General features: G+C 45.2%; 1 protein-coding gene across 3 annotated transcripts in view; it reads left to right on the plus strand.

Annotated features, from left to right (window-relative positions):
* PLOD2 (procollagen-lysine,2-oxoglutarate 5-dioxygenase 2) overlaps positions 1 to 16,060 on the plus strand; it is an 89,430-nt gene that overhangs the window by 23,612 nt on the left and 49,758 nt on the right. For all 3 annotated transcript variants that reach the window (XM_089780835.1, XM_075937669.2, XM_075937670.2), the window contains exons 2-3: positions 4,036 to 4,127; positions 5,608 to 5,744. In XM_089780835.1, coding sequence (XP_089636961.1) covers positions 4,036 to 4,127; positions 5,608 to 5,744 — 229 coding nt within the window. The remainder of the gene's footprint in view (positions 1 to 4,035; positions 4,128 to 5,607; positions 5,745 to 16,060) is intronic.

The raw sequence follows: 16,060 nt of genomic DNA on the forward strand, positions 1-16,060 counted from the left end.
TTGCATAAAATATTGAGTGCTTTATAGAAAACTTTCATTACATTAAAAAAAAAAAACCACACAAAAGCCCCTAATTAGCTGTGCTAGGTAAATTGTTTGTTAGAATATCTTTTCTGAGTCATTATGTGGAATAATACATATTAAACAAATCTGGTCTAGCGAAGGCTTAGCACTTGCATCATCTTGTCTAGTGCAGATTCTTGATGCTAACATTCCGCAGGAAAGGGTAGGTGTAAAATATGTCTGCTCCAAATGAAAATCTGCCAAGTCTTGGAAATGTATAGCCAATTCTTTAGGGGTCACAAAGGATTAACTTGGCTTTGCAACATAGCCTAGTATGATCACATTTTTCCAGTGTATTTTATTTCTTTTAAGGGCTGTACTTTCAAATTAATATATAATTTACTCTTATTCCACAGGGGAAAAAATGATACCCTTTTCTCTTGGGTTCTGTTTTAGTTGTTTCAGGATTTCTTTTATTCATTCCATATTGACTCCTGTATAGCCACTTTAGATTGGGCGCATTTTACAACAGTTTTTTAGTGATATTGAAGTACTATTTCATATTGTGTCTGGGACAGGTAAGTACCTCTGTGAACACTTCGCATTGAAGATGAATTATGGGATTAACCCATACATTTAAAACCACAGGGTCTGTATTTTTTACAAAAGGTTGTGGAAATATTTTCAAAGCTTGAGAAATTTAAACATATATATGTATATAGTAGCCCAGTGTCTGAGAGTCTGTAATGCCGAAATGCTGGCTGTTCCCTCTGGGGGGCGCTGTTGCTTGAAATGCTGGCTGTTCCCTCTGGGTGGTCCGTGCTGCATGGGAATTGAGAGGTCCAAACGGCCACTTGCGCTGCTTGCTCCCCTGCAGTGGCTTGGCTGAGCGGCGCAGAAGTCAGCCAAGCACCACGGCGGGAGGCAAAGGGGGGTGGGGCAGTGACGTGCGGCGTGACAGAGGCTCCAGGCCCTGCCTGTGAACGTCACCGCCCCGCCCCCCTTTGCCTCCTGCCTTGGCGCTCAGCTGACTTCTGCACCGCTCAGCCAGGCCGCTGTGTGAGAGCAAGTGGCGCAAGCGACCATTTGGGCTCCGCACTCCCCATGCAGCACGGGGAGTGCGTAGCCCAAACAGCCATTTGGGCTCCACGGTCCCCCGAGTGAGAGGCAGGAGGCAGAGGAGAGCTGGGGGGGGAGAGGGGGGGGAGAGGCAGGAGGGGAGGGGGGGGAGAGAGAGAGAGACGGAGCGAGAGACCTGAAAATCCTGTTTTATGACGGGCTAATTGGCTAGTATTTTAATAAACATACAAGCTTTATGGTGCTCATCTAAACCTTCTATTATACAAAATTGGGCTGTAAATCTCAGGTTTTTTTATGCTCTGGGTATTTCCAGTTGCACTTTGTCTGGGAATATCAGAGCCGCCTCTCCTGTGAGATTTTGGCATTTTTGATCTGGGATATGAAGATGGTCAGGGACCAGAGGAGCAGGAAATAATTCTCTTTTTTTCTAATCTCCAGAGGTTTGGACCCACTCAGTTCTTTGTTTACCTGTACTACTTCACTGATCTCTGTTAAATGTTACTGTTTACTTAGAACAGCATGTACATTTTTATGGGCTCTTTGATTTGAAAAATTCCCAAATACTTTAATTTAAAACTATTGACTCCATCCCATCACAGAAAAGAAGCCACACAAAGGAGGGAAGGCAGCAGTTGGGCAGACAGTCAGGGCAAGGCACTGCACAGCAGGAGTCAGAGGTGTTATTTTGATTCCCAATTTCTGTGGAGAAGGTCAGTCAGTGGATCCTGAGGCCAGTCTCAGTAGTCTAGTGGGGTTGGATTAGAAGAATTAATATTTCCTTCATAAACACGCTAGGTTAAAATTCCAGTTCTCCTTCAGTGTGGTTAGAGATTCATGTTATTTTCTTGGGCCCTGTTCTGTTCCAAGTTCTCATTTTGCTATTTTGCTAGAAATTAAGTACCTCTGTGATTAAAGGAGAAGGTGAAGGAGCAATGAAATAGTGGTAGCTTTATTGGTTTGTTGAAGCTAACTGATCCCAGGGAACAGTAACTAATGGTATGCAAGGAATGGACAGGGGTAAAGAGTGTCCGTAAAAATGGGGATTGTCAGTCTGTCCTGGAGCAAGTTGCTATTGTAATAGGGATGTTGTCACAGCTTCTGCTTATAAGAGATGTGGCAGCACTGCTGAAGATAAGCCTAGGGGATTTTTCTTAGGAAAGTGAAGCAACGTGAGCTCAGTTCGGAGGAGGATGAATTTTGACATTTCTGGATGAGTTGATCTCACAAGCTCTGTTTAGAAGACAGTTATTGCTTAAGCCAAACTAGAGAACTGAAATACTCATTGGGGGTCATATTGACTAGTAAGTTTAATTTGGATAAGATTCCTGCATAATTAGCTACCCAGAACTTGGTGTGGTCCTTTATTGCAGGATTATTGTCCTGCGTACTGCTCCAAAATTGAGTCAGAGCATTTTTTGAGTTTGACTATTTCATTTGAGCTATTCAAGGTAGGGATTTCTCAGTCAAAAGCTAAGGTGATGACAAGAAAGTTTGTTTTACGGGTTGGACCTCTCTGATCCAGCACCCTTGGGACCTGACAAGGGAGTTTGCTAAACCAGGGCAGATCAGGAAGGGAGGTACAGCCTTCCCATTGGGCTCCTGTCCCCTGGCACCTTTCCCCCCGGTCTGTTGGCTGTGGCGGCTCTGCGGCCTTGTAAGCGCCTGTGACCTTACCAACTTTGCAGCCTTCTGCTGCTAGAACTCTCTACTCCAGGAACATCCACAGTTCTGCTGGACCACGGATGTTACTGGACCAGACAGTCCCAGACCACAGAGGTTCGATCTGTACTGTCGTTTGATTTAAACTGTGGAATAGGTGACAAGGCGGCATACAAATTCCAGACTTGGAATAAGAGTGCACACTTTTCCTCTTTGGCAACATGTTTTAAAGGCAAAAAATGCAGGCTTCCAGGAGAGACTAGTCCCAGCAGTATACTTCTAGAACTATAAAAATGTTAACCAATGAACTGAGAGTCTCCAAGCCTCTATGTCTGAAACTGTATAAAGGTTTTGTTAAGCTGGGATCTAGTACAAAGTTCTGTAGTGTACTGTATTGCAGTAGTGTGTGGGACACAGGATTTGTTCAAATTCAGACTAGATGTATGGCATCATTTTTCTTTAAAGAGCCCTTCATTTCTCATGCTAAATTAGTTTGTTTTTCATTTAAATTCCGTGTGTGTGGGTGTGTGTGTGTGTGTGTGTGTGTGTGTGTGTGTGAGAGAGAGCTGTATTTTGCTTTTTTCATTGGAAGAACACAGGGTTCTCAAGCCATTGGTTCCTCATTTGAAGTCATGATCCTGTAATCTGATGTCCTCTCTAATTTTTTTCTAAACCAAACACAAACTGGTGTACAGGTACTTGAGTACCTCCATAAAGTTACTCAGGGTGGACTATGAAAGTTAATATGCATTCAAGTCTTATTGTCAATCTCTTTGGGTATGTCTACACGACCCGCCTAGTTCGAACTAGGAGGGTAATGTAGGCATACCGCACTTGCAAATGAAGCCCGGGATTTGAATTTCCCGTGCTTCCTTTGCATAAGCGGGGCGCCGCCATTTTTAAAACCCCGCTTGTTCGAACCCCGTGCAGCGCGGCTACACGGGGCACAAACTAGGTAGTTCGAACTAGGCTTCCTAGTTCGAACTACTGTTACTCCTCATTCCACAAGGAGTAACGGTAGTTCGAACTAGGAAGCCTAGTTCGAACTACCTAGTTCGTGCTCCGTGTAGCCGCGCTGCACGGGGTTCGAACAAGCGGGGTTTTAAAAATGGCGGCGCCCCGCTTATGCAAATGAAGCCGGGAAATTCAAATCCCGGGCTTCATTTGCAAGTGCGGTATGCCTACATTACCCCGCTAGTTCGAACTAGCGGGGTAGTGTAGACATACCCTTTGTCATAAACTAGAGCTTTGTTATTAAGTTGTTGATCATCTCTCTTTTTTCCCTCCCACCAGGTAAACTATTAGTTCTAACAGTAGCAACTAAAGAAACAGATGGCTTTCACCGCTTCATGCAAACTGCAAAGCACTTCAACTATACAGTGAAGGTACTGTATGCTGTCACTCATGCTGAATATTGGGCATAATTTTATACCCTTAACTCAGAAATGAAATAGTCTTAACACAAACACGGCATGCCATGACTATACTGCAGTGAAGTAGAACAGTTATGGAACCTAGCAATAGAGACAGACCATTAGGTCATCTGTTCCGTATCCCTGCAGGATGTGTTTCCCATTAGACATCTGCTAGTGTTTTGTCTAGTCTGTTTCTAAATGTGCCACAGGATGGAGTTTCTTCCACTGACCTTGAGAAATTATTCCACAGTTTTTTAGATTTCGCTGTTGAAGACTTTTCTCAAAGTAGATGTTTTTTTTCTGTCTTGATTTCATTCCATTACTACTAAATTTGCTACTACTTCTAGCTACTTTGCTGTTGCACCTTTTTATTCTAAACATGCCACCCCCCACCCTTAATTATTCACACCCTTCCAAGGTTTATCACCCATTAGTCATTGCTTAGCAAAGCTACAAATATTTGATTGTCTCATGATCCATCCTGCTGTGAAACTTATGGGAGTTTTGTCCATAAATCAGTCCCCCAAGACAAAACCAAGGGGTTCTAATGTATGTGTGATTTAAACATTATGCATGCTTATCACACTATTGAAACTATAAATCCAAAGACCAATTAATGACTGTTGGCCCATTGATTTCGCTTTTAGAAATAAGTTGAAATGTTGCAGACTCTATTTCAACCATCGAGTCTTGGAAAAGTGCAGGAGGAAAAATCATCTTTCTTAACTGAACAATATATTAAAAATCCTAGGAAACTGATCGTTAGAAAGGGCCATTTGCTTGTAATTTTCTTGATTGTACTATAACAACTATATTGTTTAATCCTATTGTTTAGTAGTTCAATACAAATAATAATCTTGTGTTAAATTTCCAGGATTACAAAAGATTAGGTGTTTGTTGCTGATATGATTCCCTATCATACTTGGTTAGAATGGAATTCTGTTTAGTTGATTTGATTGTCTAACATATATTGAAGAATTCAACTTAAATGTCTAGTGTGAGACATTGTCCTGAGGCATTAAAACCAACTAGATATTTATAGTTTCCATTGTTGTGTCCCTTCTATGCTCTTTTACCTCTCTTTCCCTCCAAATAACGTAGTGATGTTTAAAGGTCATATACACAATCTAGAGGCATATTGCTATTAACACATCTTTTCTTTTGCGAGAGAGAGAGATGAGTAACCATATGTAATGCTAAGTAATCTCTGGGTTCTTGATTGGTTAGGAAATTTTATCTCTCATATTTCTCAAATGATGTCATTGTACTCAGTTCTGCTTGAGACATGGAAAATTTACAGTGCTTGAAATGCTGTCACTTTAACTACGGGGTGCTATAGTATTGTAAAGTGTTTGTTTGCTTCTGCTTTGACATCTGTTTTTTCATGGGGTGATATAAAAATTGCCCTCTAGGTACAAGAGGAAAAATATCACTTTCTTCCTGTTCCCAGGTTCTTGGTAAAGGTGAAGAGTGGAAAGGTGGAGAGTCAATTAACTCTATTGGAGGAGGACAGAAAGTCCGACTCCTGAAAGAAGGAATACAAAGCTATGCTGATCAAGAGGACTTGGTTGTGATGTTTACTGAATGGTAAGCAAATTCTGTTTGTTGCTCTCATGCTTTGGTCGGTAGAGGGTGCTAATAAAAGCTGTTGTGGCTAGGGATGTTAAAATGTGGTTAATTGACTAGATGAGTAGTCGATGGAATTTCCATCAACTACTTGACTAGTTGATAGGCACTTCTGCATTCCTCCTTTAAAATGTACAGGCGCCCCCAGTGGGGCGCCTGTACATTTCAAAGGAGGAATGGGAGGAATACGGAACTCTGCGTGCAGCCCAGGGCCAGAGGAAAGTCCTGCTAACTCCGGGATGCACGGGGTGCCTGCTTTGAAATGTACAAGAGTCCCCAATGGTGGCTCTTGTACGTTTCAAAGCCATGGAGCCCATGGTCAGTGGGGGATTTCAAAGCCATGGAGTCCGGGGTCAGCGGCATTTCAAAGCCACGGAGCCTGGGGATCAGCTGTGCAGCGGCTGCCCCTTTGAAATGCCGCCTCTGCATTTCAAAGGGGCAGCTATGGAGCCTAGGTTCAGCTGGGAAGTCCCCAGCTGACCCCGGTTCTGCATGGCATTTCCCAGAACCCGGTGTCAACTGGGGATCCCCCAGCTGACCCTGGGCTCCATGGCACTTGAGCGTTTTAAAGGCGCACCACTGCACAGCTGAGCCACGGATCAGCTGTGTGGTGGCTACCCCTTTGAAACGCCACCTTGGAGGCTCATAGAGGCAGGAAGAGGGTTGGGGTGGGAATCAACTAGTCAACAGACTCTCCGATAAGCAAGTCGATTAGTCCTTAACATCTTTAGTTGTGGCACCTCATTTCTTTTTTGTTTTAGTTATTATCTGAGGCCGTTATTTTTATGAATGGAAAACCAGAAACTATTAGACTGCCATTGGAGCAGATGTTGTTTCTTTTTAGATTTACAGATGTAAAAATTGTCTCCGGGCCATGGCTTTGCACTCTGAGCAACGTCACTGAGTGAACAAGCTGTGAAATTCATTGACTGACTAAACATTTGATTATTAGTTTACCCTTTCCCATAAAAAACCATGTTCTAGCAGAAAGTGATTGTAAGATAGATGTGTGCTGTGTAAAAAAGTGGTAGAGGCAGCTTCACACTGAAGTGGTGGCCAATGGACATATGGGGCATAATTCTCACAAACACTATAGCCCCTTCATATTTTCTGGCAGTTAAAGGGGTCTTTAATGGGCTGGAAATGGCCTGTGAAAATATCTTCTATATGAGGGATCTCCATGCTTGCTGTAGAGTTGCACTATGGGCCTCCTCAGCAGTCATGGTTCGACTGCCTGTGAGTATGGGGACCATATTTTCTGAACTAAAAATGGGAACACCTTGGCCACGCCCCTGACCTCTTAGGCCCCGCCCACCTGCCACAGGAAGTCCCCCACAGATGACCTGCTGCAGACAGGTTGCTCTCGTCCAGATCTCGTACTGTCTCTGGGGAACTCGGGGGCCCCACAGGCAGGGACTGCGCCAGTGTCCAGAGCAGCCTCTCTCCATGAGGAGTCCAGCTTGCTGTGGACAGGGCCTGCTGGGGGGAGGGCTGGCAGCAGCCCCAGTGTGACCTAACATTAACCGGTTAACTGATGAATGGGAATTTACATCCCTAATGAGATGTACAGCAACTGCATTTTTTGAAGTTACTGCAAAATTATCAAGTGTCCTCTGTTTCCACAAGCCAGAATGACAATACTGAACTAACCATGACAGTTACAGGGTGGAGAAGACCACGCCACTAACCTTCCCTGCTTGAAAGGTACATTGCTCATGGAGATCAATGGGGCTCGGCTATTTTATATGTAAAGCTAATAAGAAATGTATATGTCAATACCATGATACCAACACCTATATTATGTAAATAATACTTAGTAATAATTGCCAAATGAGATCACTTTCCAACCTGTTTATAAAAGCGCCTGATCCAATTTAATTTTAAGCTAGGATTGGGCCCAAAGAAATCTGTTGATATTACCTGGATTTTCTTGGGTAATATTTAGTCATCCTTCAAAAATATAAGGGACCAATTAGTCAAAGCTCCACTGCCTAGTAGAGGCAATCTTTGAAGAAATTTGGAGAAACTTTCAATTTACTTCTCTGACAGTAGCACTTTCTCACTGGACATGGGGTCTTTAGCCCAGGTTTCACTTAGTGTCAGAATAATTCAGAAATGTATTGTCACAGTAACTCCATTCATGTCTAGGCAACGTGCAGCCCAAAGATAGAAGAGCAAATCCCTTGAAGCTGGAAGTCAAAACCTCTCACAAAGGGCTTGTTCACCATGACACAACCCTCTCTGTAGAGAGATGATACATCCTGCCTCTTTAGATGCACCAAGTCTTTTTGCATGGCATCTTAACATATTATTTAAATCATCAGCTGCTTGGATGAGGAAAACTCACAAGAAGTCTGTCCATCATCCACACCAGAATGACACGGTGATTTCACCACCGTGGTAACAGATCCGATCTCTCTGTGGGTTCTTCTGGAGCAATACGGATCCTGGGAGGTCTCTCGGGGGGAGAGGCCAGGGGTACCTCTATTTCAGTGATTCTCAACCTTGTTAAGCCAGGGAGTCCACAGGCCAATGTAAACCTTTCCATGGACCCACCAGTTGCTAATGGAAACTCTCCATTAATCACATCATTACATCTGAGCCATTTTGCTAGTGCTGCAGCTAGGGAGAATGGTTTAATTTAAATGATTAAACAGTTTAAGCATTTTAACTTTCTCATGTTAGTTTATCAAACTTCATTTTAAATAAAATAAAATAAAATATTAATTTATGTCCAACACAAAAGTTTTCAGTGTTTTCTTTATTTATGGCAGGGGTAAGGAACATTTTTTTTGGTCAGGAGCCATTGAGCCACAGAAAAATCAGTTGGAGACCACACAAGTGAGAAGCAAAAGAACTCCTCAAACCCCCAACCCTCACTGCTGTGGCCCCAACTGAAACACCTCACTCCTCTGGTATTCCAGCCCCAAGGATGAGAGGAAGGGACAGGGAGGACTGAGATTCAGGTCTTCCCATAGGTCAGATTTACTTTCCTGGTAGATTTTATGGAGCCCTCTTAGGTTCTGGGGTGGGGACAAAATGAGAGTTTCAGTATGTTTGGCAGGGCTGCCAGAGAATGGGTTAGGGATGGGATGTAGGATCTGGGTGAGAGGCAGAAGAGGGAGAGGTTGCAAGGTCTGGGTAGTAGGTAGGATGCAGAAGCAGGCTGGAAACAGAGTGGCTGACTAGGGAGAGGGAGCAAAAGCAAGGACGGATGCAGTTTGTGGCCAGTAGGGAGGGTGCTGGAGGAACGATGGATACAGGAGTGGCCTGGGGGTAGGATGTCTGATCAAGGGGGAGTGTGCAGGAGTGGACTTGGGGGTAGCCACTCTCTAGCCACCCGGGATGCTCTCTGGCTGCTCTTCCCCTCCCCCAACCAGCCAGGCTGTGGGGAAGGCCACTCTTCACCGTGACGCTTTTCCCCACCCAGCCCAACCACTTACTTGTGTTCCCCATGCTCAGGGCCGGGTCTGTTTTTTGCCACCCCAAGCAAAAAAATGTTTGGTTGCCCCCTCCGCCCCTTTTTTTGTTGGCTTTTATACATGTTTGCACTTTGCAATGCTTTGTTTTGTGTTTGACTGTTTAAAATTAAAAAAAAAAATGAAAACAGAAAATTTGTAGTTAGTAAAATAAAACAATTTCCTACTAGTGTACTCATTTAATTTTAACAAAATCACAATTACAAACAATATGGGTTCAACTATACACAGTAATGAAAAACGTTAATGGCTTCCGGTGCGCTCAGTTTCTCATAAATTAAAAGAATTTATATAAACTGAATTTTTCTGGTTTTTATACTTGCATAGCCTTTTAATAATTCAGTAAAATCTAAATTTTTTGCAGTGGTACTTTCAATTGAAATTAATGTGAGTCCGAGACATGGTGGACCTCAAATAATTTTTTAGTAATTTCAGTTTTGAGAACTGTGCTCACCAGAAGCCACTGATACTGGTAATGTTAAAAGAATGCGTAATACTATAGCAGTGTTTGGAGTGAAAAAGTACTTTTTGAAGTACGAGAGAGGTTTTTCTAATTCATTTTGGCATTTCTCTCTTTGTTGCCGGTTGGCAGCACCAGAAAGTTGTTTTCATTTTTGTCCCGGAATTTTAGCCCTATAAATAGGTGCTGCCATATCTGGGGCAGGAGCTGGGGCAGGCAGGGGGGGCTGTTCCTCAGCCCCAGGCCCCGCATGAGCCTATCTTCCAGAAATCCCTGGCAAGTCATTGCCCTCCACAAAATATTACAAAAATTTCCCAAAATGCATTGTTCTGGATGGCACTATTCACCCTGAGATACCTACCTATGGACCACCACACTTTAAATTGCTGCAAGCACCCCAGTGAGTACATGCATCGCCCATACTAGCAGCCCAACCTCCTATGGGCAAATTACAAACTTATGTGGATGGATATTGAGCTAACCTGAATGGTCCAAAGCCTGCACTATAATCATGGCTTTACTATACGAGCAAGAGTGCAAAGCTTCCCTGCTCCAGGAGCTGCACAACCCCTCCTTTCCTGGTGCAGACTTTCCTCCTCAAAGGGTTCCCCCGTGCCTGTTATCCCATTGTGGGGAAACCTCGGGGGGAGAGCCCCTGGTCGTGCCTAGTTCCGGGGGAGAGCCAAGGCTGAGGCACTGTAGCCCAACTCCTCGGGGATTCATAAACTCTCCAATATGGGCAAACCTGCTCTCCCACCTCTCCACCCATCCCGGGAGAGCCCCCTGCCCTCCCAGCAGCCCGTCTGATATCCGAGCCTCATCTTCCCTGGAGCTTCATCCCTTCCTCTCTCTTTCCTGTGCATCTCGGGCCCAGGGGCAGCCTGCTGCCTGCTGCCCGCCCCATATATCCTAGCCCCTGGTTGGGGTGGCGGGTATGCAGCGCTCCGCAGGCCCCCCCCCCCCCCACGGCGGGAGGTTGTCATGGTTTCTTGGGTCACATGCATGCAGGGAGGTTTCCCCTGTGCTGGGGGAGGAGGTGGGGGCAGGGATGCTACAGTCACCACCAGGGCTGCCGCTGCGCTGAGCGGCCAAGCCGAGAGCAGCTGCCGTCGTCGCCTCCCGGGCTCCCAAAGTGCTGCTCCCGGTCCCCTTGGCGGCCAGTGCGGGATCCGACCCCTGCGGCTCCCACCGGCTACGGCCTCACCGCATTCCTGGCTCCTGCCGCTTCGCCCCTTCCCCTGCCGGCCCCAGCATGAGCATCTCCATCCCGATGGGGCTGATGGAGCTGCCGCAGGGCTTCACTGTGGAGGTGCTGGGGGGCGGCTGCTTACCTGGAAATGCCACCCCTGGAAATGTGCCGCCCCAAGCATGTGCTTGATTTCCTGGCACCTAGAGCCAGCCTTGCCCATGCTCCTACAGGCAACGCCTCCTGCTTCCTCTACTGGCTGGATCCGCAGCCGCAGGGAAGCATCCCTGACTCCTCCCCAGCGAGGAGAGCGGGAGAAGGAAGAGAATCAACTGTGCAGCCGCTTCTTGCTGTGTTAGGAGCCCCAGGACTTTTTCTGGGACATTTTAGAGCTGTGCAGGGCACCCGGGACAGCACATTAAAATTTGGGACAGTCCCGGATTTTTGGGGACATATGGTCAGCCTACGTATGAGGAAAAGACAGCCCTGGGTCACCGGGGAGGATTTAGCATGCTGCCACACACAGAACTCCAGCAGCTCTGCTTCCCAGAATAAAAGGAGCACAAAGGTGTATCTTTCCCCGTGCCTTCCCTCCCAAATCCTCCTGTTCCTTCCCTCAGGACAGGATTAGTGTAACTGAGAATCTGAACCATGGAATCTACAGAAGCTTCCCTGTCAGCTTCAGTCAGAGCTAGATCAACCCTTTAAAACAGTTGCCTTGGTGGATATAAGGAGAATGAATTCCAAGCCAGGAATTGCAGATATGCTTAAATTTGCGCACCCTGAGAAGTTTTGTGTTAGCTGAGTAACATCTGCTGCCTTTATTATTGTCAATAATGTTACATCTGGTATATACTTTTTTTGTCATTGGGAATAAAAATTTTGGCAGACAAACGATTGTTATATTTTTTTCCTCTTTTTATTTAAATGTGTAAAAACTATTCAGTCTGTCATTTACACATATAGGTTGTACCTCTGAAAACTGTCATTCTCTGGACTGGCAACATCCATGGTCTGCTTCTGGACCAGAGTGACGAGCCTAAGGGCAGGAGGGCCAGCTGGGGCTGAGGAAAACAATTAGCCGTTCAGCTGGAGACAGCGTGGGACTGGGGCCTGAGCCCCCCAGAGCCTGCAGCAGCACAGGGCTGGGACCGCAGTCCCCCAAAAGTCCCCAGCAGCCTGGGGCCAGGCCCAGAGCCCTGTGGCAGCATGGGGCCAGAGTCTCCTGAGAGTTCCCAGGAGCACAGGGCCAGAGCCCTGCAGCAGTCCCCTGGAGTGTGGAGCCCCACGGCAGTGCCTGAGAGCATGGGGTCGGACCTGAGCCCCACAGCAGCCTGCAGCAGTGTGACGCCAGGTCTGGAGTCCCCTGGCAGCCTACGTTGGCACAGGACTGAAGCCCTGCGGCAGCTCCTGAGAATGTGGGGCTGAGACTGGAGCCTTTGACTCCTAGGATATGTCTAGACCACATGGCTTCGTCAACGGAGCCATGTAGATGAGTTTACTAGACATAGGAAAATGAAGCAGTGATTTAAATAATCGTCACTTCATTTACATAAAAATGGCCGCTGCACTGTGCCGATCAGCTGTTTGGCGGCACAGCGCGGTAGTCTGGACACTCCATGGTCAACAAGGGAAGAAGCCCTTGTCGACTGCCCTGGTAAACCTCATTTTACGAGGCATAACGGAGCAGTCGACAAGGGCTTCCTTGTCGACCGCGGAGCGTCCAGACTACCGTGCTGTGCCGCCAAACAGCTGATCAGCACAGTGCGGTGGCCATTTTGATGTAAATGAAGCAGCAATTATTTAAATCGCTGCTTCATTTTCCTATGTCTAGTAAACTCATCTACATGGCTCCGTCGACGGAGCCATGTAGTCTAGACACACCCCTAGGGAGCTGGCAGTAGCTGGGCAAGCATCCCAGCCAATTTGGAGGGAGGGCAAAGCAGGGTGCCTGGTGGGGCAGCCTGCCAGCAACATGGGTTTGGGGACTGGTGGCAGACCTCCGCTGGGACTGGTCAGGTCCGAATGGTTCCTGACCAGGGAGGTCCAATCTGTACTGTCATTCTAAACAAGACCATAATGCAGTTGCCTCTTGGGCTTAAACCAGGTTAATTTCCTTTTGATTTAGTATGTTTCTGTATAGTTTAGAATTTCCTTCAAAGTTTAGGAGAGTTTTTGCAAGTAGACAGACTTGGAGGGGCTATGTTAGCAAAACTCATATATGAGAGAGTGATTTTTCTGCATGATCTTATTTATTCAAAAATTTCCATAGTTTTCTGTCTATATTATGAGTTAGGGCTGCTATGAGACTGGATTCTCAACTTTGCAGTTATGTTTTATGACTTGACTTACATTCTCTCATTTTTTTTGTCTTGGTGATATGCAACAAGTAGAAAGCATAAATCAGCTTACCCACTTTATGAATAACATTTGTAATAGAACTGACATATAGGACTAAATATTTTCACTCTCCTATGTTCAATTGTGCAGCATTCTAAATGTAAATTAATTTGTGGGGTAAGCTACCCATTCAGATGTTAAATTGCTACTTACTGACACTTGCTTTCATATTTAACCTTATTACCAATTTACTGCATTTTGATAAATGGAATGCGCCTTGAGAGCTGTTGTTTCATTGTCTGAAAGGAGCTAACCTTTTTTGTGTTTGATAAAATGAGTAATTCAGCCTGCCCTATTGACGTTTGTTTTAAAATATTTAATTTTGAATGTATCTTAACTTAGGACTTGTATGGTATGTTGCATCTCTCTGTTTTTATACTGCTTGTGGAGGGATTCCCTCACCCCAGCATTTTATATTTCTTGAGTTAAATTCTGCCCTTTTACATTTGCCCTCTCCCTAATTGGATGTAAAATCATGAGGTCTTAATCCAATAGTTGCATGAAAGTAGGGGTCATTTCTTGCTTACTCCAACTCTGAGCTGTGGATCAGGAGCCAATCAGGACTTGGACAGAAATATTAGGTATCTAAATTGTGCACAAGGCAGCTCCTCCATTATCAGTATTTTAGCACTTCTTTCCATGAAAGAGATGCATTAGAAGGATGGTTAACCTGTAATGCTGGCACCTGCTTGGATCAGAAATGAAGCTACCGTGTCTGATGAGAGTCATCTCAGTTAGTGGAAATTAGAGCTCCACAGTGGATTGGTGTTGCTGTGGCCATATTTCAATTAAAGTTCACTGTTAATATAGTTTAATCACACTAATACATAGAGCCCTACTAAAGTCACAATCCATTTTGGTCAGTTTCATTATCATTAGGATTTTAAAAAATTTAAATTGTTGTGATTTCAGCTATTTAAATCTGAAATTTCACAGTGTTGTAATTGTAAGTGGTCCTGACCCAAAAAGGAATTGTAAGGATTTGCAAGATTACTGTAGAAGGTGCCCTTCCTTCTGCACTGCTGCTGGTGGTGACTCTATCTTCGTAACTGGGCAGCTGGAGAGCAGTGGCAGCTGAATGAGAGCCCAGCTCTGAAGCCAGAACTACCACCAGCAGCATGCAGAAGTAAGTTTGGCATGTTATGTCATTGTCACAGTTACTGCTGTGTTGCTGCCTTCAGAGCTGGGCTGTCATTCAGCAACCACCACTGTCTAGCCACCCAGCCCAGAAGTAAGGATGGCAATACCACGATCCCCCTAAAATAACCGTGTGATGTCCCCTTCAAATCCCTTTTTGGTCGGGTCTCCCATGGGAGAAATGCTTGTTTCTTTCCCCACCAAGAAATCTGTATAGCATAGATTAAAATCATACAAAAGATCAGATTGTGCAGTTTGCAGCAGAAGTGGTAAGTGAGGCTCTATGGCCTTCAGTGTGCAGATTCAGAATAGATAATCATGATGGTTCTTTCTGGCCTTTAAAGTCTGCGAGTCATTGATACCTTTTGCAGGGGCCTTTTCAGCACCTGCTGCCTGCTCCAGCTCGTGTAAAATTATAATGATTTCTGGGCTGCTCTGACACTCTGCCTGCCATGATCCCTGGGAAGCAAAGACTGCAGTGGGGGTGTTAAAAATTGTGTAATTGGGTAACCGTGTAACTGCTGAAAATCTCAGTGGTTACACGTGCTGTGGGCAGAGTCCACAGCGAAGCCTTCCCGGGAGTGGGCCCTCCAGCCCCTTGTCCATCTGGCTCTGGAGGGAAGAGGCTTTGCTGCCCTGCCACTGCGAAGCTGCCTCCTAGGGAAGTTGAGTGTAACCAACACTATTAGCGGATAAGCATCCTCTTATTGGTTAAGCAGTTAGTCATTTACATATTAATATCCCTATTCTGCAGTGCACTCTGGCATGATGTGTATGCATATGCCCTTTGGAGTTGAGTGCGGCGAGAAAATGCACCTGCTTGAACAGACCAGGACAACAAAGATACCACTTTCAGAAAAAGGAGTTTTCCCTTCCAAATTACTCATCTCTTTTCAGAGTTATTTATGAGATACGATTTTTTCCTCCCTTGACTTCCCTCTCTCCCCCCAAAAGGTAGGGATGTTAGAGTTCAACTGTTTAACCAATAAGATGATGCTTATCGGTTAAATTCAGCTGGCTCCTGAGGGGCAGTTTCGGCACATTAAGGCAGCGAAGCCTCCTCCCTGGTAGCTTGGCAAGCAAGGGCTGCCGGCTCTGCTCCTAGGGAGGAGGCTTTTGACTTCAGAGCCCACAGTGAGCATAACCTAAGATTTTTATTGGTTACATGGTTACTGTATTAAATGATTTAACATTCCTAAAAAAGGGAATCCTTGCTTTTACTATATCCTCATCCTGGCAGACAGATTGAGATTGTTTCTGAAGTCTTTCTTCCTTCTTAGGAGATAATCTGGAAAGTATGTGGCTAATGCCAATTTTCACATTTTTGGAATAGACTTTTTTTTTTTTTTTTTTGGCAAAAGGACTAAACTAACTATGTTGTTTCAGTTAGTGTTTAGAACAATAGCTTTTGCCAGTGATTTGTTCTTCCTTTAGAGAGGATGCTTTGAAAACCCATTTCTCATAAATGTCCCTTTCAACACCTGTTTTAAAATGTTTTTCCTCTAGATCAAGAGTGGGCAAAAGGGCCTCCGCGGGCTGGATGCGAGTGGATCTGGCCCGTGGCTCTCCCACCCCCAGGCCTTAATTGGCTTGGAGGTGGGGGAGCATGTGAAGC

This window comes from Pelodiscus sinensis, chromosome 10 (genome assembly GCF_052426305.1).
Source record: "Pelodiscus sinensis isolate ZL-2025 chromosome 10, ASM5242630v1, whole genome shotgun sequence".
NCBI lineage: Eukaryota > Metazoa > Chordata > Testudines > Trionychidae > Pelodiscus > Pelodiscus sinensis.